The 21,368-nt window shown below is 48.9% G+C and overlaps 1 protein-coding gene across 4 annotated transcripts; it reads right to left on the minus strand.

Annotated features, from left to right (window-relative positions):
* Positions 1-1,221: 1,221 nt before the first annotated feature.
* Positions 1,222-17,149, minus strand: SLC25A25 (solute carrier family 25 member 25). Of its 4 annotated transcripts, none has more exons than XM_057405900.1 (11): positions 16,479-17,149; positions 8,300-8,426; positions 8,123-8,210; positions 7,655-7,690; positions 7,251-7,362; positions 6,367-6,525; positions 5,295-5,447; positions 5,083-5,190; positions 4,679-4,846; positions 4,146-4,296; positions 1,222-3,748 (listed from the first exon to the last, which is right to left on the minus strand). In XM_057405900.1, exons 1-11 carry the CDS (start codon positions 16,719-16,721, stop codon positions 3,564-3,566), a joined length of 1,530 nt encoding a protein of 509 aa, XP_057261883.1. In that variant the 5' UTR covers positions 16,722-17,149; the 3' UTR covers positions 1,222-3,563. The 4 variants fall into 4 exon arrangements, with proteins under 4 accessions (XP_057261883.1, XP_057261885.1, XP_057261884.1 ...); XM_057405902.1 differs by lacking the exon at positions 16,479-17,149 and adding an exon at positions 10,801-11,161; XM_057405901.1 differs by lacking the exon at positions 7,655-7,690 and having other exon boundaries at positions 16,479-17,144.
* Between the last annotated feature and the right edge of the window lie 4,219 nt (positions 17,150-21,368).

Below are 21,368 nucleotides of genomic sequence, written 5' to 3' on the forward strand. Positions count from 1 at the left end.
GACAACACTGCCAAATGAGGGAGGGAGGGGGTGATAACCCAATGGAGGCAGGATTTTCATTTCCCAGAGGAAAAGGTCCCGTTTCCCCATTTCCCAGTAATCTCAGCAGCCTAGAGGTGAGAGGGTTCAAGTGCCAACACCCACACTGCTCTCTGTGCCCCCAATATACCCCACACTCATTGGGCACCTCACTCATCCCCTGTCACAGCCCCACAGGGACATAAGCACCGTCACTGTGCTTGTGAAGGGGGTTGATAAAGAGGCTGCTGTTGTGCATGTGGAGAGCAATTCAGTGTCGGCTCTAACCTCGTAATTAAGCACTGGAAATATCCCTTTTCCTTAAAAAGGAAGGAAAGGAGAAAAGCTGGAGGGGGTATGGTGAAGAGCCCTGCTCCTCCCTGTGCAGCAGCAGGGTGCCTGGCCCTGCGCAGTGCTCCAGCAATGAGGCTTTGGCTTGATGCCTGTGGCACAAATGAGTTTTACAATGTCAAATACAGCCAATTCCCTCAGTCTCAGGGCACAGGTACCCGGCCAGCCCTTGCTTCAGACACAGCTTTATCAGTCTGGGACATGAAACACAACTCCCCACCTCAAGGGATGAGGCACTAGAAGGGTAGGAGAGGGGATGCTGCCAGACGTGAGGGCTGCCGAGTGCTCGATAAGCATATGAGCTGACACGGATGGAAAGCAGAGGCTCGTATTACCAAGCCTCAGACTTTAGGAGTAGATTTACAGCTGAATAAAAGCCTTGAATTACAGGAACCAAACTAAGCCAGCCTGGCCCCTGCAGCAGGTTTTGTTAACCTGATCAGAGGCCACTTGTGCTACCAGCTCTGGGTCCTGACTGAGCTGCAAGGATAGCTCCTGGTTGGGGTTTGATTTAAGGAGTAACTGCACAAAGCCTTTCCTTCAAAAGCCCTATGAGCCAGGTTCCTTCCAGGGCTTTTCTGGGTCTTCTCTGAACAGTTATGGCTACTGAACAGATGAGCAAAGTCCAGCAACACTCAGAGACGGGTTAACAGCATCTGCACATCCCCAACACATCACTGCCTTGAGCTCAGGTTTGCTGGTTTTGCCTTTAAGAAGAATTCTGTTCTCCCAGGTCCCCATAGGGAGAATCCTTCCCAGGGGCAGCATCCTTGGTGGGAACCATCCCAGGAAGAGTCTGGCCACAAACAGCACCAACAAACCACGTTAATGAAGAGACGCAGACACGTGGTATCTCTTTGACAGACCTTTATTAGCAGACTGTTCCCTACATGAAGAATCCAAGTTAGATCTGTATTATAACAATTTGTGGTTACAGCTACAAAGATGGTTGTCATTTTGCATTGATTTTTGCATTCTGATATTCATATTCCCATTAGGCCACACTGGTAGGAAGGAGCCACTGCAGAATTTATGACAGGTCTCAAGAAGAGGGGGGGGGTGGAAAAAAATCACATCACTAATCCAGACTGATTTAGATTTCCATGTGCCTAACTGCTGCCAGCACTGGATAGCCATGGCTGAGCCTTACCTGGGAGACTCTCCATGAACCACCAAAGCTGTCAGCATAAAAGCAGCTGCTAAGTGCCAGTGCATCCTTGTCTGGTTTCCACAGTGCCCACTTGCCTAGGAAGAGCACTGCCCCAGCAGCAGGCTCTGCTGATCCAGCCTCAAAGCAGCTCGTGCCCAAGCGCAAGTTTCCTGCCATCTCTCTGGAAACTTGTGGGTTTAGTCCCTGAGATTTCTTCCCTCCCCCTTTCCCCTAAGATTTCCCCAGGATTGCTCTCAATTATCCGTTGTGACATCTAACATACACAGACCTTCTACTTCCCAACTTCAGCCATCCACCCACCAGCCTCTCAGCCATGCACGGAGGCAATTCCAACGTAAGGCAAGCCTCACAGTGCACCCTTCTCCCTCCTCCCAAGGTTCTGCTTCCCAATTACTCCCTTCTCTCCTATGGCTTCTTGCTACAGAATTTCTCTGGGCTGAGGTCCTCCAGCAACAACCCCAGACGTGGGAAAGGCAGCTCAAGCCCCAAGAGGAAGGTGCTTTAGCATCCATGTCCACGACTCAGCTGTGTGATGTGAGAGAACAAAGAGACCTTCCTAAACCAGACCTACGAGCACAGTAACAATATTTAAACAAGTCTATAAAAATAGTCTGACATAACTCTGTTCAAATAAATACAAAATAAATATGCTTTAAGCAGTAAAACAGTGGAATGCAACGCTGGTCCTTTCTTTTTTGCCCAAAGTGAAAAGTTGGATGAGGATCCCCCAGGCCTCAGCAGCCGGATCCTATCGATTAAAGTAGCCCATAATGCAGTCAGAGAAATTTTAAAGCCATGTCTTTCCCTTAGCCTTATGAAAAGCACCCTTTGAAAGCAAAGCAAGCATGTCTTCAGGACTGAAAGCCCACCTCTCCCAGTGACAACCAGCCCCTCTTCCCTAACACCCCTTCCCAACAGCACACACACTCCTGGCTTGGGGACTCCATCCTGCTAACACAAACCTGAACATCAATCTACAAAGAGGTCTAAAGAGATAGATAGCAGCATAGGCACGGGGGTTGGAAAAGGTTCCACCAGTTACCCTTGGCACCAGGCAGAATGGAATTCAAAGGCCCATGCAACGCTGCGCAGAAGCTCTCACGTTGTGCTGGGAGCAGGACTGCGCAGGAGCTGTGATATAGTGGGTTTTGTTCACTAAAGCCATGCATCAAGGTGCCAGTCCACCCAGGGCTCTCCTGCCTCCTCTTTTCCAAGCCCCTGCTGAGTATAAGACAAGCCAATCCCGGCATGCAAAGGATACAGGCATGCAGGCTCTAGTCTGCTGCTTCTGTTAGTAAGTGCATCTTGTTAGTGGATTTATGAGACACACTTAAACCTATCAAAAATAAATAACTTTAATTCTTCATCAGGCTGGTCTAAACAGCCTTCAGCCTGATCAGATAAACCACTGCCCACCAGCCCTCAAAACCAGTACAGTTCAAAGTTCCATTTCATGTCAAGTCTTGGAAGCAGAACATGAATGTCTCCTACCCAAAGGAATATATGTAAACATAACAACAAGCCTGGTGTGGCAGCAGCTCCTACACGAGGTTTGTACAAATTTGAACACGGGTAGGAAGTTGAACAATTGAATGGGACAAGAAAAAGAAGCTCTCTGAATGGAAAAAGAAGCTCTTTCAGCAAGTCAGAAGGTGCTCATCTGCAGGCAAACAGCTCTGCACACGCTATACACTGAAAGCAGACCCTTTACCCAAACCTTTGCTACTCTGCCATGCTGCTGGGAACTGACCTCAGCAACTCGTGCCTTAAGATTCAACCAGAAGTTAAGCCCCTGGTCTCCCAAAAGGCCCAACACAAAGGACCACTTGATGTAGAACAGAGTAGCAAGATGGCAAAGGCCACCAGATCCTCCCCCTGCCCTTACTGACTTACAAACTATCTGAGATTTCACAGCTTTGCTTAAGTCAGCTTAGTGTCAACACATTCACAGAATGAGAGGTGGCTATACGTCTTGAGGTTGCACCCCAAGACTTCAGAGTTCAAAGTCCTCAGCATCTCCTGGTCACCGTGACTGCACGCCCAGAGACATCTTCAAGTTCTCATAAACCACGTAGCTGATGCTTACAGCTGGGATCACCTTCATAAAGTTCGGTGCCAGACCCCGGTAAAGACCAAAGGCTCCCTCTGTCTTCAGAATGTGTCTGAAGAGTCCCCTCATTGTCACTTCAGGAGCACCCTCCACCGAAGCTGTAATAGAGAAAGGCACAGATCAATAATGCAGCCCAGGTGTTTTGATTTAAGTGTTTCCTGTGGATGTTCACAGAGCAAAAGCGCTTCATGGGGAACAGCACCTAACTTCTCCATGAGCCACTGCCACGCTGCGCATCACAGGCATCCTCTCAAGCTGATCTGCAGACGCCCTTAACCCCAAACTGCTCATCAAAACAAGAGCTCTGCCCTGCAGGTGCTCGGCCCCCGCCACTAAGGGCGGCACAAAGTCCACTGTCCCCATGCAGCATGGCAAACAGCCTTCTGCTCAGCTGCACAGGCCAGGGAAGGCTGTGGTTGCAACGTTTACACTGAAGGACCTTTACCCAGCTCAGAGACCGTGGCACGAGCTCCCCCAGTTCCCAGAAGCCCTCACCTTGGGCCTGCATGCGTGTCCTCACGAGAGCCAGGGGGTAACTCGCGAGCTGCCCGCAGGTACTGGAGATGGTGCCACAGGCCAGCAGAACAAAGACTCCAGGGTCGGCGCTGTTGACAGCATAGCGTTGTAACCAGGCATTTTTCAGTGTCTGGAAGGAACAAGTTGCATGTTAGCAGTGAAGGGGCAATCAAAAAGCACATCATACTGTGTGAAAGATGTAGTGTAAAGGCCCAGAAACCCAGTGCAAATTCAGCCAGGAGCATGAGGCTTCTCAAAGCTTTTTAAGCTACTGCTACTTGGGAAAATCCTTTCTCATAAAGAAAGCAAACAAGGGACCATGCATAATGTTGACTAGGGAAGCAGAACTGTTGTACTGGATTATCTTTTAGGCCATTTTGGGCAAAAATAAATCCAATTGTGCCCTACAAAGCTGATCAGGAAAGCTCTGATAAACTCCTGTAGTAACTGTCAGGTCTGACAATGATACAGCTACACAAGCAGCACAGCCCTACAAGTTAAAGGGTTTATACCTCATAGACTGCCAGGTCAATGCCAGCATACGGAATGATTCCTAGCATGTTGGGGATGTAGCCTTTGTAGAAGGCAGCCATTCCTTCCTTTTGAAGGATGGTTTTGGCACAATCCAACACGCCTGAATATTGTCCTGTCTTCCTTAGAGCCATCCTTGTTTTCAGAACCTAGAAGGCAAAAATAAACACCATGAAGGCCTACGGGAGAATCAACAGGAGAATAAAAACACACCATGTCATACTTAAGAGCATGACTTGGCTACAGCAAGTATCATGCAAGCACTACTGCCTGACACAACCTCCAAGAATTAAGCTATCACAGTGCTGCTGTTCTACCCACATTCTCCCATCTCAGCACCTTGCCATGATCCCCCAAGGGCTGGACTGTGAGCCCCGGGCCTCACCTCCATGGGGTAGATGCTGCTCTGTGCAATGGCCCCAGCCAGAGAACCAGCTAACAGCCGCTCATGGATCCTCAGCATTTCTTGGTCAGTGCCGATGAACCTCTTAATCTGTAAAAGCCAAAACAGACACTGAGCCTCGCTGACTTACCTCAGCCAGCTTTTCTTTCAGCTTGTCCTTCTGCAAAGCCTTCTGTCTGTGCCCTTTTACTCACCTGCTCATAGGCCATGAATTTAATGGCAGATTCGGGTGCAATCTTCAACACATTGATGCCATTCCCTCGCCACAGTGACCTTGGTCCACCCTCTCGGATCATTTGAGTAAAGCCGCCAATGATGCACATGTTGTTACTGCGGGAGGCATGGACCTGGGAGAGAGCAGGCAAGCTTGGATTAGCTCCAGCCCCGATTACGACAATGCCACATTTTTCTGTAATCCAGGGACAAAAGGGCACTTTTTTCATTTACCAGAGATTTGCCAAGGCTTTAATCCCTCCCAGATAACTCCTACAATAGGAAAGCAAGCTTCTTTCCTTTCCTGCAAAGTCTACTGTTAACTAATGGACCTAATCAGTATCTCTCTCTAGAACGGGAGGAAAGGTTAAATAAACAACTCCCATACCTACTGCAGGATCAGTTACCCCAGGTAAACTTCTCAGCTGGCACAAGAGCAAGTACAGTGGCAAAGCAGGTGAAAAATCAAGGTTTACTAACTCCTTTCTAATGCTGATAATACTTACAGTAAGTTCAAGTGCTGCCCCCTGACCACAACAACCACTTCAACTCTTGTAGCCTCATGAAAACACAAGGCTTAAACCTGTTTCACCAACACCCAAGGTTTCCAGTGCCCTAAAGCACAAAGCTCCCCAACCATTGAGAGCTCTCATATGTCACATCCCAGAACAGTTTCTGTATTTTTTCCCCTAACCAACAAAGACAACTTTAACATGACTTGGATCATTCAAATAATCCAAAAAGCAATACACGAGCAATGATACTAACTCTGGTCAGAGTGCTGTAATGTGTTGATGGGTATTATTACTATTATTACGTTATATGAATGCTCCATCCCTGGCAGTGTTCAAGGCCAGGTTGGACGAGGCCTTGGGTGGCATGGTTTAGTGTGAGGTGTCCCTGCCCACGGCAGGGGGGTTGGAACTGGATGATCTTAAGGTCCTTTCCAACCCTAACTATTCTGTGATTCTATGATTATTCCCTCCTAGGCACCCAAGAATATTAAAGGAATCTGCCTGAGTATCCAAACAAACTGAAGCTGCTCCATCATACCTGCATGAGCACTTTCAAGCGGTCCAAGGGAGCTGTACAAGTCCTGGACACGGCACCTGCACCTCCACCTGCAACCAGGTGTCTCCACCACATCCCTGTCTGCCTCTCTTCCACCGTGAACTCGTCAGGAACAGTCAAGTTCTCTCCCACATCAAAGATCTGCAGAAGTAGAAGGTGTTGAGAAACGTTTCATTAGCCAGTGACTATGTCCAAGTCTTACTGCTCTTAATCAGTGCGAAGTGTTGAAGGACTGGATATGCTTAGCCCAGCTCAGCAGCTTATCTATAGCCCTGAACTGCTGTGCCTGGCCTTAGGAACCACCACTGTTTATAAGCATGGCACAGGTGGAACCTTCACATCCAGAGATTTCTGCTCATGAATCTGGCAACTGCTCAACATTTGTCTGCATTAAAATGCTGTGGATCATTGTAAGAAACAAAATGACCAACTGCAGGCAGCTGCCTGGCAAAAAGGCTGGACCTGTCTGGAACCTTCCACGCTTGCAGCCAGTTTAATCTCATTACATGCTCTTTACACACACTGAAATATCTCCAGGAAGGACGGGTGCTTGTCAAATCCATTTCCAGTTTTAACAGGTCCTGAACCAGCAGGGACTGGCCATGGGTATGAGCTCTGAGAGGCACAAGTCAAGTGAACACCCTCATCTTTGTGCAGTTATCACCTGTGCCAAAGGCTTCAGAAGCTGTGCCAGTGATGGGTGGCAAGATAACAGGACAGGAAGCAATTGGGCTCCTAGGGCTACAAGGCAGCTATTGAACCATAGAGAGAAAGATAGGACTGCTGATAGCAGCTCCTGGGGGTCAGGACTCTGGCTGAGAAGCTGGGCAAAGAGCAAGACCTGTTGCAGAGGAGCCACTTCTTACCGTGGAGTGCTTCCAGTAGAGGATGATTTCAGGAATGTTCTCCACTGGGTGCAGCAGGTGATAGTCTCGCCACTCATTCCAATCAATTGTCATTGTCCCATTTTTATCCATGCTAAAAAGATGCAGCATTAAGTGAGTACAGACTCCCACTGGATGACAAATTCCTCCTCCCCTTCCCTTTGATTATTCAGGCCTACACCAAACGAAGTTTTGCAAAGCAGCTACTAAAAGACTTCTAAAGAGACACAAGACAAAGCTAAAACCTATTCAAACACAGCACAGGTAGAAGTGGGCTCCTTTGTTCCTCCCCTGTCTCTCCCCTTTAACTGACCCACAGGAGTAGTTGCACCCCCTCCTACCAAGATCAGGGACACAACTGACACTGAAGGCAAAATAATACTTACTAGGTGACAGGACCCCAGAAGTGTCCCGTCCTTATTCTGACACACAGGCAAACAGACAGAGGGAAGGTAGCAGAGGAAAGAAAGAGGAAAAAACAGCACAAATAAGTGGTTGTTACCATGTTAGTGCCACATGCACAAAGCACTCAGCATTTCCAAAGAGCAACTGCACAGTCCTCCAAAGCAGCAAGCTCGGGGCAGCAGGACAATGAGACAGGGATGCAAGTACCCACAACAGGTCAGGAAATAAAGAGATTGACAGTGACTTTCCATAGTGCATTATGACTTTGTAAGCGTCAAACCATGGAGAGGGTTAAAAAACAGATCAAAATGAAGAACAACAGGCAAAAAGGGAGGAGCTGAGGTCTCTGGAAAGAGCGTACAGGGTAGAAAGAAGAGATGGGTTCCTTGTCTCTCTGTTTCTTTCTAACCCCCTCAGCAGTAAAGCAGAAGGAGCAGTGGAATCCTCACCTCTTCAGGATTTTCTCAGCCTGCTGTTCAGAGATCTTGACTCCCAGGTCCCGAAGGGACTGTACAATCTCCTGGGCATCAATACGGCCTGCAAAGATAAGCCAGTGAGCTCAGGTATACAGATTACGAGCTCACTCATGGAGCAGGCCTATTCATGAGCACGAGAAAGGTGCTTACCATCATTCTTCTTATCCAAGCTCTTGAAGACCAGCCTCAGTTTCTTCTCATGATCTTGGAGATAGTGAACAAATTCCTCAAAATCCAGTTGTCCATCCAGGTCCTTGTCTCCAGCCTTCACAATTTTCTGTTCAGGAACATCAGAAGCTGTCAGTTCCTTTGTTCAGACAGCTCTGCCCCTCATTCTATCCAATATAAAGATCATTTCCTACCCAACTTTGACTTTGCCTCCAGAAGACAGCTGACAATCACAATCCCTCAAAGAAATGTGAGCAAAGAAGTAATGTAAAAAGTCACCCGATTCCAGGCAACTGCCTCTCCTAAAGTTAGTTACACAGATAAAACGCCTCATGCCTTGACAGGGATATTGTGCCACTATCATGTGTCTAATCTTAGTGCTGTATCACGATTTAACACCTTATAAAGCCCCTGTGGAGGTTCTTGAACTAAGTATGAACAGATTTGCATACAAAGTGAATCACAAAACTTCAGGTAATAAAAACACCTGAATAGGAGAAGGAATTTCGTGCCTACTACGATCCTTAGAGGAGTTAGGTGCCTCTGGCAATAACTAACTCCAACCAGAAAAAGCCTGCCCAGCTCTAATGGACACAGCCAAAGATAAAAACCCCTATGAACTGGTTTAGGCACCCTGAAGCTATGTGCTCTAATTATACAAGTTTCCATGAGATGCATATAGAACAAGAAAAGGCTCTTAATAGGACAAAGCTAAAATCAAGATCAGACTCTGTGCCAGACATCCAGGACAAGGTAAATGACTCATTAACCCACTCCAGCACAGGGCAATAGCACATGGACTGTCCTGTCTAAGGGCACACTTGTTGACAGGAGAGGTGATCTCCAGGCTGCAGGAATGTGGCTCAGGGAGTTCCTATTTCTCTTCTTGTTCAGTCACTTGCTCTTTGACAGCTTTCAAGTCTTTTCCAACATGAATCAATGGGCAACAGTAAATGAGGGGTGATTCAGTCTACTGCATCACCTACAGTTTTTGTTTAATGCCTGTAACATGTATGTGAACAGTAGGTGGGAGAAGGAAGCTCTGAGCTGAAATCCAACATTAGGCTAACCCTCTGCCCACCAGTATCTTGTTTGAGCTTCAAAAGTAATAAGCTTATTGTGATATTTCCTCACCTATGAGCACCAGTCCCCTTCATAAGCCTGTGTTTCCATGCCATTTTAAATGACTTAAACACTAAATACTTCACTATTAAAACCCACTCTCAGCCCTGTCACTTCAGCTCGAATGCTATGAGGATTATTCCTAATCATTTTAGGAGCCTTAAATAAGAAAGCACTGTCCCAGCTGCCCTGACCTTTGAGGTACACCCGGTATTCTTCACTTGCAATTCATCATATGACTGTTGTAAAGTTCAGCTATGACCTTACATTCAACTTGCAGGCTAAAGATAGAGCAACACCCCTCACATGTCAGCAGGCTGGCCTCGAACAGCTGAATCAGGGCTTCCCTCCGGCTGGCCACAGGCAGTTGGCAGGCACTGATGACTGAGAGCACTGCATCAGGGATGTGACTGTGCAAGTGCTCCTGTGCTCCCAGCCACAGAGATGTGCGAGCAATGGTCAGAGACCGCAGGTAATGAAAGCTGCTCTGCTGCCCAGCACTAACCCACAGCACACATGGGAAGGGTGAGAAAGCCAACAGCATCTTCTCCAGAGCTACGAACAAGTGCCTGCCTGCAGCTCTTTAATAGCAAATACAAACTCTCCGTAGACAGAACTGGTCACCGACAGCTACGTGGCTGCTGTTGCTTGTATGGTCACCTGCACCACACACAGACCCCGCAGCACACTGTGGGACCCCACATGTCTTAAAGCCTGCTACCATTATGCTTTGTGTCTGTACAGAGATATAAAAAGCCCACCCAGCTTTGCTGTTCAATCATCAGCTGTCTGTGCTCTTCAAGCCTGGTGATAAGAGCCACAGCAGCAGGGCAAGCTGAGAGCAAGGGCTGTGATACGGTCAGACAGAGCACTCCATGGATTTAGTGCCTCTTCATTCCACAGTGAAGGGGAACGCTCTATAACCTCCCCCAGCTCAGCCCACTCACCACTGCTGAGCCACGAGCACGAAGCTGCTCTTCTGCTTATAGCACAAACCCGCTCACCCTCACTGGGGGCTGACACCAGATGACACACCTCCTGCCAGAGGGAGGCAGGATGCAAGAAGGAAAAGGAAGAGGATGTGAAACACTATTGGAGCAGATCAGTTAGAGAAGAACAGTTGGGAAAAACCCTTTTTCTATTTACTGTGCATCAAATCATGGTTTAAACATAGAGGCACTGAGCTCTCTTACGATCCAACCCAAAAGAACCTCCACGCTGTTTCAGCAACCCCAACCAAGGGATCCATGCTACACCCTGCTATGATGACAGAGCCATCATGAGCTTCTTCCCCACAACCCTGCCACTGAGGGTATTAGAGACCACCATCACTCACCCCCATTCCTCCCTCAGAGCCATACCTGTTTCCACTGGCGATAGGTGGAGAATTCCTGGGATGGAATGAAAAGGCTGAGTCTGAAGATAGATTTGAGTCCAGCCGGCAGCCCCTTCGACTCAAAGTACTCAAACTCAGCCTGGGACTTCCCGAACACCGGCACATACAGGCAGAGGCAGAGCATCTTCTCAAGCCAGAGCCTCAGCTGCCCTGCTTGGACCCACTGGGAAGGGAAGTAAAACCAAGTGATTCCCAGGAGCTGCTTTCAGTGTGTGGTGGAAAGGAAATGCCAGCAAGACTCATGACACATGCCTATGAGCAAAGCTGGCACGGGTGGGATTGGCTGCACAAGCCCTGCCCTTCTACTTAAAAGGAAAGCTGTGGCTGTAGAGTCCCACCCAGCAGGCCTCCCATTGCTCAACACCAGGCTCCCATGGAGCACAGAGACCTTACATCAGCTCACCACAAGTTAACTCTTAACCAGGCTTCCCTCTCTCAACCCAAGAGGCTTTGGCTGACATCCAGGTAGGATGTTGCTCGCTGCTCCTTACATCCGGTCTGTCCTTTCTGGTCCTGTTTTCACATCTCCAAGAATCTACATACGCAGCACAATAGGGACCAGGCTTGAGCATGATCTCTCCCACCCATACGACACAAGAGGACTCTGTCCTCCTCGTCCCAAGAAATCTGCCTCCAGAACACAGAGCAGGATGCCACTCACCTACTGCTTTCATACATGCTTGGGATATCCAGTTAAGCAAAAGTTCCACTTTTATAAGGCTATGAGTTGATTTGCTTTTATTGCAAGCTCTCCCAAAAGCACCCAATGCCAGCCAGAAGCAGAGATACCTGCATACCAGCATCTCTCTCCTCTGCAGCACTCCAGTCACTAACACCAGTAAAGCCTGTGGAGGTTTGCCATTGTGCTTAACATCCAGAGAACCACTAAATCAAGGGCAGGCTTCAGAACAGCCCCATCTGCTCCAAAGGCCCTTAGCTAAGCATCCACACAGCAGTTACACCAGCTGAAGAGGTTTTCCTCCTCTTCCAGCCACCATTAAACATTGCAGTCAGATGTGTGCTATAAAGTGGCCCAGGTAGAACAACACTTTCCAGCTCCTACCATTTAACCACTTTGTCAGGGACTTCCTGGGCTTTCATCAGGAGCAAGCCAGGGAGTGTGGCACACACATCATTTAATGTGGACCTAATTACAGGCTTTTAAGCATTTAGTGGAGTTTGATGCAGGGATAACACCTAGCTCTGCAGTGAGAGTACCAAAGCAGTGCAGCAGGTTACAAGGCTACTCAAGCCACAATAAATAACTCGCTGCTAACATGAGTTTGCCAATAAAGTTATGGTCTTGATGTTCACCAAAGATAAGATGCTACACAAGGAAGACGCAAAAAGCCATAGCCCATAACCAGAACACCATGGCCCTGCCTGCACTTGAAGTAGCACAGCATGTTTGCTTAGCTGGTTTAAGCCAGCCCAGCAACAGCTTTCCCCACCACTGCAGACACAGCAACATTTCCTTGTGTTTGCTCTGTCTGTACAGCCTGCCTGGCCAGTGCAAAGTCCAATAAGCACTCCCTTCCTCCCATCCTAATGCACAAGGGGCCTTTACGTCTTTACCGTGGCATTTTGTTCTGTAAGGAGAAGCCAAGGTCTGCAGTGAGCTGTTTGTGGAGCTACGTGTCAATCACATGGATTGGGAATATTTAATCTGGGGCTTTATTTCAAGGATATTTTAATGGAGTTTTTTTAAGCTTAATAAATCCTGACTCACAGCAATTGGGTACCCTTGAGAATCGTGACCCAAACAGTTCCTACGTCCTCCCCCAGCACCTCATCTACCCCAGCTCTATGCCATGTTACCTAACCAGGCTTAACCTCCTCTCTGCTGACGTTCCTCTGCATGGAAACAGGATGTGTTCAGGGACTCCAGATCCTCTTAAAGATCAGCTGCAGCAGCTCACTCCCTGCACACCGACAGCACCCTAATGCTGCACACCAACAGCATCAAGGCCAGGCTGAACGGGGCTTGGAGCAAGCTGCTCTAGTGGAAGGTGTCCCTGCCCATGGCAGGGGGTTGGAACTGGATGAGCTTTAAGGTCCCTTCCAACCCAAACCATTCCATGATGGAGGAGCCTGACCAAGGCGAGCAGCCCACCCCCAGCTCCAGGTAGTATGTGCACAAATATAACTCGGATTTGCTCCACCAAGTCTTAAGATCCTCCGTAGTCCTTCCCACGAGTTGCCAAGTATCAGTGGTAGAGCTGCTTGGTTGCCATGCCAACATGATGCAGATTCCCCCAATAAACTCTGTCTGGAGTTGGCAGCCAGGGATAAAAGGCAAAATCTGCTCATTTTAGGGAAGAAAAGCCCCATTACTGACGTCAGGGGAAAGAAGGAAGGTAATATAGTGGAGAAAGCTGATTTTAAGCAGGGTATTAATTACAGGGCAGCGAGCTAAGAAGGAGAGACGGATTAAGGATGAAGTTTATACCAGCAATTCTGGCTATAGTGGCAAAAGGAACTTTTCCAGATTTCACCTAAGAAACCCTGGGTAAATCTGGAAGTACTCAAAAGGCAAAGCTGCAGGGTCAGTGCTGCTGGAACACAGCACCCCAAGCCTTGGTCCTGCTCCCCCAGCCCCTGCCAGCACATACACAGCCAGGGCTTCAATACAGGAGTTGTATGGGTTGTACATCCCTTGGTAGCTGTGTCTAATCCTGGTCAAGCCCAGGACAGGGCACAGAGCTCCAAAGGAAGTCAGGCCTTTCAAGTCTGACACTTCTTACAATGAAGCTGGACCTACATGTTTCTGGTCAATGTGAAGGCAGCCTAGCTGATACCCTCCTCTGCTAAAGGGAGCATGAGATGGGTCCATCTTCCTCCTCAGTTTCATTGCCATCAAAGAAGCTGCAAACCCATTTTCACTTTATTTATAGGATTTGTTTCTTATTTGAGCGCTGTCACAAGTTACTCAGCACCCTGCAATCCCAACACTTCACCTTTCCAAGTCATTTCTACTCTTATAGGCATCTACTTCATCACTGGTTTACTACATCAGCTGCAGAAGGTACCTCCCGAAGGATGGGAGGATGCAGCCATACAAGGAGCAGGAAAGCATGCTGTTTAATTTTGAATTTACTTTGCTATAAAAAAGGTCTCTATAAATATCAAGTGCCAGCGAGCATCACAGCACGTAACCAACATCCTCCTCCACAGGCAAAGCAGCTCGCTGGGCAAGTACACCATGGGGCAGAGGGAGAACCGCTATTGCTGGAAGCTTTCCCTAGGTTCTGCTGACTTGTTAAGTGTTTAGATTCTGGAAAGTAGCTTATAATTAATTGTACAGTACAGAAAGTGCTCCCAAAGCACAAACAAAGAGAGTACGGTGTCTGAAGGAGGGGAGTTAATCATTTAAGAGACCCCCCAGCAGAGGGAAGAGCTGCAGCCAGCCAAGGCTGTGCAAGGGGAAGGATAGGGACCGGGGAGGGAAAACAACACCGGGACACGGTATCTGACATCAAGGTGACCTGTTCCACTGACAACACACAGATCCAAAGTTACAAGTCCAGATGGTGACATCAGGGGCAGATGATGCCTCTCTCCTGTGTACACACACTCAGAGGCCAACGCATCACATTTGCAATCAATATTTTCTCCCACACCTGCAGAAACAGCCTCCTGGTGAAATCATTTCCTTCGAGCAAGGATCTGAGCAGAAACACCCCGAGGACAGCAAAGACTGAAGAGCCAGGGCTAGGAAGCATCTCTGGTCAAGCTTATTGATAGATGTCAATTCCTTACAGTACCAGACATGGTATTTCATGGGGGTTTAGCACACAGTTACAGGTGGGTTTACAAACCCAATGCCACACCAGTCAAGAGACTTCTCCCAAGGTCACAGCCAGCCAGTGGCAGAGAACAAAAGCTCTGTGTGTATGTGTGTGTCCCATTTTCTTTAACACCAACACACACTGTTTGCTCACGGCGGTTTAGAATCCATCCCTGAGGCTGCAAGAGACTTTCAGATGGGTCATTAGAACACAGGTATCTGATCAAGCACAAACAAGTCATTGCAGCTTAGCAAGTTACTGTCCGTCAGCTGAGCCACAGCGACGGCTGGATGCGGTATTAGCCGGCCTGAACTGCAAGGTAAAACCTATCTGCATAATCCCCGACACAAGAGCTTTAGCCTGTGTTTTACTTTACAATCAGGGCAGGCTAAAATTACACAGTCACAACCTCCCAGCAGATGGGCACTTACTTCTTAAGCTGCAATAACTCCATTTTGCCACATCCTTATCCTCTAGGTATTCTCTGTTAGCCAGTTTTAAGATTTCTATGCAGCAGAACTTGCCAGGGTCATGCAGGAAAGAGGAGATTGGGATCAGCTTTCAGAGAAAGCTTCATTTGCAGGTGAGAACAGATGGACTTTCCATGACTGAGGGACCACTGTTCCCTGCGAGACACCACGGATTCCCAGCCCTGTGCTTTCAGGGTTTTCATCACAGCCTCCTGCAGTTCCCAGTCTCTGCCCTCCTTCAACCCCTGAGCACAAAAGCCCTCCTCCAAATGCACACACTCCTCTTTCTGACGAGGATGCACAGTGCTAACGGCAATAGGGATGAAGGCAAAAGTCCCTGGAGGTTTTCCAGCCTGACTCAAGCAGGGAGTGGCTTCTGCTTCCCAGCATGTAAAAAGCCACGCTGCCTCTTCCCACTCAAACCAGGTTATAAACCCCCTCAATAACTTCAACCTGTTTGTCCCCATTTTACAGAGAAAGCTTACAGCAACAACCATGCCCTGTCAAATACTGCATCCTGCAAGTCATGCACTCCTATATCCCTGCTGCAGCCCTTCCCTGTTATCCCAAGCTCCCACCACTTGCAGGGGTTATGCCTGCCTCCTTCTCAAGTCACACCCTTGGTTTTAAACCACACACAGGCAGAGCTGACTGAACCATCTCCAGGAGATACGGACAGCATTCCCTTCCCATCAAAACTAAGGCAGACCTGCATTGTGCTAGGAGCCCAGCACTAAACTGAGCAGCTTTTGTTTGCCTCCCCCCAGACAAAGCCTCACCGTTGCTTCTCCACCAATTGGGTGCACCCACCACCTCCCTGCTCTCACACCCCCGGGGGAAGTTCCCTTCCTAACCCAGATTCCAGTGTCTCCCTGATGCTCCCCGCTCCCCAGGGACAGGCTTTACTCTCCTCTGGGCTGTGCCATTCAGATAATACAGCCAGTTACTCATCTGCTCGGAACACGCTGGCTTTTCCCCAGGCTTGCCAAATGACCAGACTTTGGAATATTTTGGGATCTAGCTGCTCCTTTGCTGGTCTCCAGTGCAGGGGTGGGACTCGCCACTAACCTGCATCATCATTCCCTGCCGTCTCAGTCTTGTTCCTTACAAGTTGTCCAGGAACCTTCGAGACTCCCGTATTCCCCTTTGCCCCTAAACAGCATTCCCACCCCCCACACACACACCTTTGAACATCAGGTCTGAAAGGTTAAATCCCCCCCATTTCCTCCCTAGCAAGCACACGCGTGGTGCCCTGCTCCCTTTTCCCCTCCCCAAATACATACACACCCCTCCAGGTACTCACACACTCCACCTTGCAGCACCCCTACTCCCCGCAGACCACACACTCCTCTATCATGTGCACCAGCCCCTGCGTATCCCATTACCTTTGGAAAATGCTCTGCGGGTCCAACCACCAGTAGGATAGTTGGTCTCTTTTCAGTGGGATCAGTCCCTCTGTCCTGTGGCTTCCCCAACATCTTTGGCCCTTTCTCCCCGGGGCCTGGAAGTGGGGTGGTGTTTCTGGCCTCATCCTCTTTTTCATCTGCAGGACCTTGGCATACGGCCCTGGGAAAGAAGCTAGACAGAAAACGCCACAGGGTCTGCCGCATTGCTGCTCCAAAGAGCATCTTGGGCAGGGAAGCCCTGCGCTCTCAGGAGCTGCCCGCTGCCAAGGATGATGTGACTGCACTACCAAGCACCCCCGAGACGGGAATGAGCCCAGCAGCCAGCGGGAGCTTCAACCCAGCGACTCCACGGGCTCGGATTCTTTACAGCCCGCTCCTGCGGACGCTTCCTGCCTTTAGAAATCGCTGCTACTGCGGTCGTGCCTGGCCTGACAAGCAGCTCATTGTACCAGAGCCTCTCGGACCTGATGGCAACAGACAAAGCACAAGACCCCTGGCACGGAGCAGCTTTGGCCGAGATGCTTAAAGAGCGGAAAGCTCGAGATGAAGCTCTCGGAGGGAAGCTGCTCAGCGCTGCCAATTCACCCGCACGTCCCGGCTCATCCCAACGGCATCGGGCGAGCAGCGAGGCTGAACAACCCCAGGCTGCATCCCCACTGCAGCAGTGCCCAGCCAATCCCGGCTCCCAACGCTGCGGTGCTCCGGAGCAGCGCGCGCAGCCGGGCGGGAGGAGCCCGCCGAGGAGCGCGCCCCGGCTGCAGGTACGGGAGGCAGGGCGGGCAGCGGGACAGCATCCAGAGCGCGGGGTTGCCTGGGTTACGGTACCTGATTCCAGAGCTCGGGATCTCCTTTGTTAGGGCATAGATGGCTCTGCGGGGAGAAGGGCGGCTTTCCCCAGCCCTGGCTGAATTCGCCTCTCGCTGCTGCCCTCTCTCCCTGGTCTATTATAGTCCCCATCCATCGTTACAACAGCTCTTTGGTGCTGCATTGTGTTGCTGTTCTTGGGCTCGCAGTGAGACGCGGGGACACGCTTCCACGGCGTGCATGGTTGTTCGTTAATACATGTGTTAAAGCTAGCGCTGACGAGTCAAACAGGCCGAGTTCTGCTGAAGGAGCCTTTATGCACGCAAGGGTAGGGTTAACCAGAGCAGGACTACACGTATGTGTCAATATATAAGCACAGAACACACGATATTCCCCGAATTTCTACAGGAAATGCCATGATTCCCTCTGCTGCCACAGCAGCAATCACTGGGCTCATTTCCCATTTTAAAGTACTAACAGTTTACTCCCTGGTCCCAGATTCATGCCTGCCTTTGGCATCTGCAGACAGAGGGCACTGCACGCCTCACTTCCCAAAGTATTACTCTTCCATAAGAGAATAGTCTGGTTTTTAACAGGGTAAATGAGTACAGGCCACAGCTTCCACCTCCTGAGGCTCCCAACCCACCATAGCACAGCAAGGTCCATGGCAAGCAGAAAACCTCTTGCTTTCAGCCTTTAACTTTTGAGAGGGACACACTGTAGGGAATTTTTGGTTTACAGATATGAGATAGGGAAAATCCAACCCAAAACCTGGAAGTGCTGCAAGCTGAAGCAGCTAATTTGCAAATAAATCTGGGAGGAAGAACACACTGAACATCACACGTGGGAGCTTGGGGATGCTGAATTCCTTTAACCAACCTTAATGGAAAAAGAGACAAGTCCATAGATGACAGCACCTTATAAAAGAATTCTTCTGCAAACACGCATCAGAATTCCTTAAGAAAAGGAAAACATTCTTTAATCACAAGGTCTCCACACAGAACACACAGTTCTTTACCTTAAAACTGGACACATACTAAAACAGAACAGATAAAAATGCAGAGAATTCCAACGTGGGGTGTGGGACAGCCCTGTCCCTCTCTGAGGAATGGCACCATGCAGATCCAATGGGGATGCAGTCAGAAGCTCAGGCAGAAGAGAGTGAGGAATTCTTGTCATGCCTCCAATACCCTGAGCTGCTGCCAGTCATCACAACTGCAACGCAGGAATGAAGCTGCTTTCTAAAACCCGGAGAATCAGATCCTTTAGGATGACATTTGGAAGTTTCTAACCAACTTCTATCGGCCTGAGGCTGTCGTTTCACAGGAAGCAGTGCACTGATCTCAAGTTTACACTGCTAAAAGAGGTCCTCTCACCCCCCCACATCAGCTCTGCACTTACCCTGCTCTCATGCTCCTCCAAAGCCTCATGAACCCAGCCAAAAACTACAGAGCTCTCTGCTGGGGTAACCATGTGAGGCTACTCATGGATGGGGTCCAGAGCAATGTGACCACATGTGGAAAGGGCTGGCCCCACCACTCAGAGCTATAAGCCACCATATAGAAGGCAAAGCACCCAAAGTGGGACTTAAATGTGTCCTTAGTGGTTTGGGTTGCCCCTCAAAGACTGATGTGACCTGAAACTTGCAGTTCTTCTGCATCGCATTAGCTTTAGAGGTACACCCATGGCAGGGATTGCTTCTTTCTTTGTTCGTGCAGAGATTCCACAGTAAAACAATAATTTGTGCAAGAAATTACATGCCTGGGGTGCAATTAAAGCTGAAACTCAGCAATGCTTCTTTGGCCTTTGTCCTCACTAAAGGGAGCCTCAGAGGAATCCTGCCACCACACTCATCCACAGAGCTCCTGCAGAACAGGCTTTTCTAATCATATTTAGGAAGAAAAAAAAAGGCATTACTTTTATCAAGTGGGGAATTTTATTAGGTCAGAATAATAAACCTGGTAACAGCAAGATGATTATAGCTGGAGGCAAGACAGCTGCTCTCCTACAGGGATTTTATAGGCAAGAATTACCCTACACCACCACCACGAAGAATTACCCTACACCACCAATCATTCACACATAAGAAAAGATGCAGTAACTACTGAGAGTGCTCTGCCTGAATGGTGACAGGAACAGAATTCATGAACACCTAGGCCCCAGTGAAACAGCTTTCCCAGCCTAGCCTTCCTTAGGAGACAAACAGCCCTACAATTCCATGAACAGAGCAGTTTCCATGAACAGAGCCCAGGATTTAAGGCAGAAAAGCCTCAGGACTGAGCTAAAAGCTGCCTCTCTGCCAGCACGCCAGTCACTGGGGACAAAAGGCAACTGGTCTCAGAGTCCTACACCACCAAACTGGGTAGTGATTACACAGCCAGAGGAGAAGCCAACAATAAAGTCATGGAATGCATCCAAAAGGAGACAAAATCTATTATATGATTCTATGAAAAGAGAAAGCAAAGAGCAAGAGAGTGATGTGTTTTGCTTCATTAAAACAAGTCTTTTCCTCAGTGCAATCTGTCAGAGGAAGGCTCTGATTTAAGCTGCGTCTTGTATCCTCCGCATCATACAGGCCACATCTTAGTGCTTGCTAAGCCTAAAACTCCAGCCTTCAGGCAGACGCTTGCCTTTTCCAGCCTGGTAGCACCAGGCGCAAGTTCAGATTGAGACCGTTTGCTCCTAGAAGACTTGTGAGTAAAAGCACAGCGTTTTCCAGCAGGAATGTGAGGCTCCCAGCAGAGGACTAGCCAACATGTAAAAAATTCAAGAGGGAGGGAGGAAAGAAGGGGGGGAGAGGGAAGGGAGCTGTGCTCAGAGCAACGCAATGACCCTTCTCCTTCAGCACAGGAAAAGCTGCCTCCAGTTCCAACTCCTCCGGTGACCCCAGAGGAATCAACAGTGACTCATCTTCCTTTGGGACGATGGCCTAGAAGCACCCTGAGGAGGAGGAGTGCTCCTTACACATGTGCCAGCCAGAGAGAGCACCCAGCCCGCCAGGGCTCTTCCAGGTACCTCTTATCTTTCCAAATGTAATTTCTAGAAGACTGAAGCATTAAGTGCTTCCCACTCTTTACAAAGCTGAAGTTAACCCTGAAGTATTTCCTGCACCACACCATTAAGTCTAAACAACCTGGCCATTGCTGCTTAAATAATTAAGCCGTGCAGTGACATCCAACTCCGTTAATGTGTTAAGGTGACGGAGCACGGTTCAGTGAACACTGCACAGAAACCCAGGTCACCTCCTCACAGGAACCCTGGCACAAGGGATGAGCTGATCTAGTTGATGTATTAAGGCAAGCAGGGGCCAGTGCCAAATACAGATACAGAGAGAGCTGGCCAGGGAGGGGGAAACACAGCCATTGCCCAGAGCAGGGTTCCACTGGGGTCATACTGCATCACATGGAGAACCAGGGACTGACCAAGAGAAAGGCCATCCTTAGAACTCACAAACTACAGAACAGCTCCTCGGTGCACTAGAAAGTTAATCAAGAAAATAGTGAGTAAGAAAATAGGCAGCCGGGGCTTGGTCTCACACAGCCCCTGTCCCCTTAGGCTGAAGGATGTAGGTTCACATTCCAAACAGCTTTGCCTTTCCAAGCAACTCATGATGTAAAAATGTCAGCAATTTCTCTTACAGAAGAATTCAGTGTAAGCCACTGAGAGCCAGGAGCTCCCCCACAGCTCACCACATGGGACTTGGAACAGCTCTAACATCTCCACGTTGACACCAGTTATCACTGCTATGCTCCTCTACCAGAGGCAAAGGCTGGGGAATCATTAAAGCATACTCATGTCCCACACTGAGAGGGGCAAGTACAGGGACAGGACATGAGCAAGAACAAAGATTCATTTACCATTTGATGCTATAAGTAGGTCTGTCTCCCCCCTCTCTTCCCAACACCATATCATGTTAGACTATAAGCAAGAGAGCACAGAACTGCAGCACCACTGTTTTGTAGGGCTCTCCAACAGGAGACCAAGTCCTTATTATGGATTTGATGTCATTTTAGTAACACTCACCAGCTATTTAAGGGTTCTGCTTTCTATTCAGGCAGATTCATG

Source organism: Pezoporus wallicus, unplaced genomic scaffold (genome assembly GCF_028554395.1).
Source record: "Pezoporus wallicus isolate ANWC-B61680 ecotype Strahan unplaced genomic scaffold, APGP_CSIRO_Pwel_v1 contig_4684, whole genome shotgun sequence".
NCBI lineage: Eukaryota > Metazoa > Chordata > Aves > Psittaciformes > Psittacidae > Pezoporus > Pezoporus wallicus.

Coding starts and splice junctions, on each gene's coding strand:
- SLC25A25 (XM_057405900.1), bottom strand. CDS start 16,721: ATGCTCTTTGGAGCAGCAATGCGGCAGACCCTGTGGCGTTTTCTGTCT. Junction 8,211..8,299: donor CTTGGATAAGAAGAATGATG/GTAAGCACCTTT, acceptor TTATCTTTGCAG/GCCGTATTGATGCCCAGGAG. Junction 6,526..7,250: donor TCTACTGGAAGCACTCCACG/GTAAGAAGTGGC, acceptor CTACTTCTGCAG/ATCTTTGATGTGGGAGAGAA.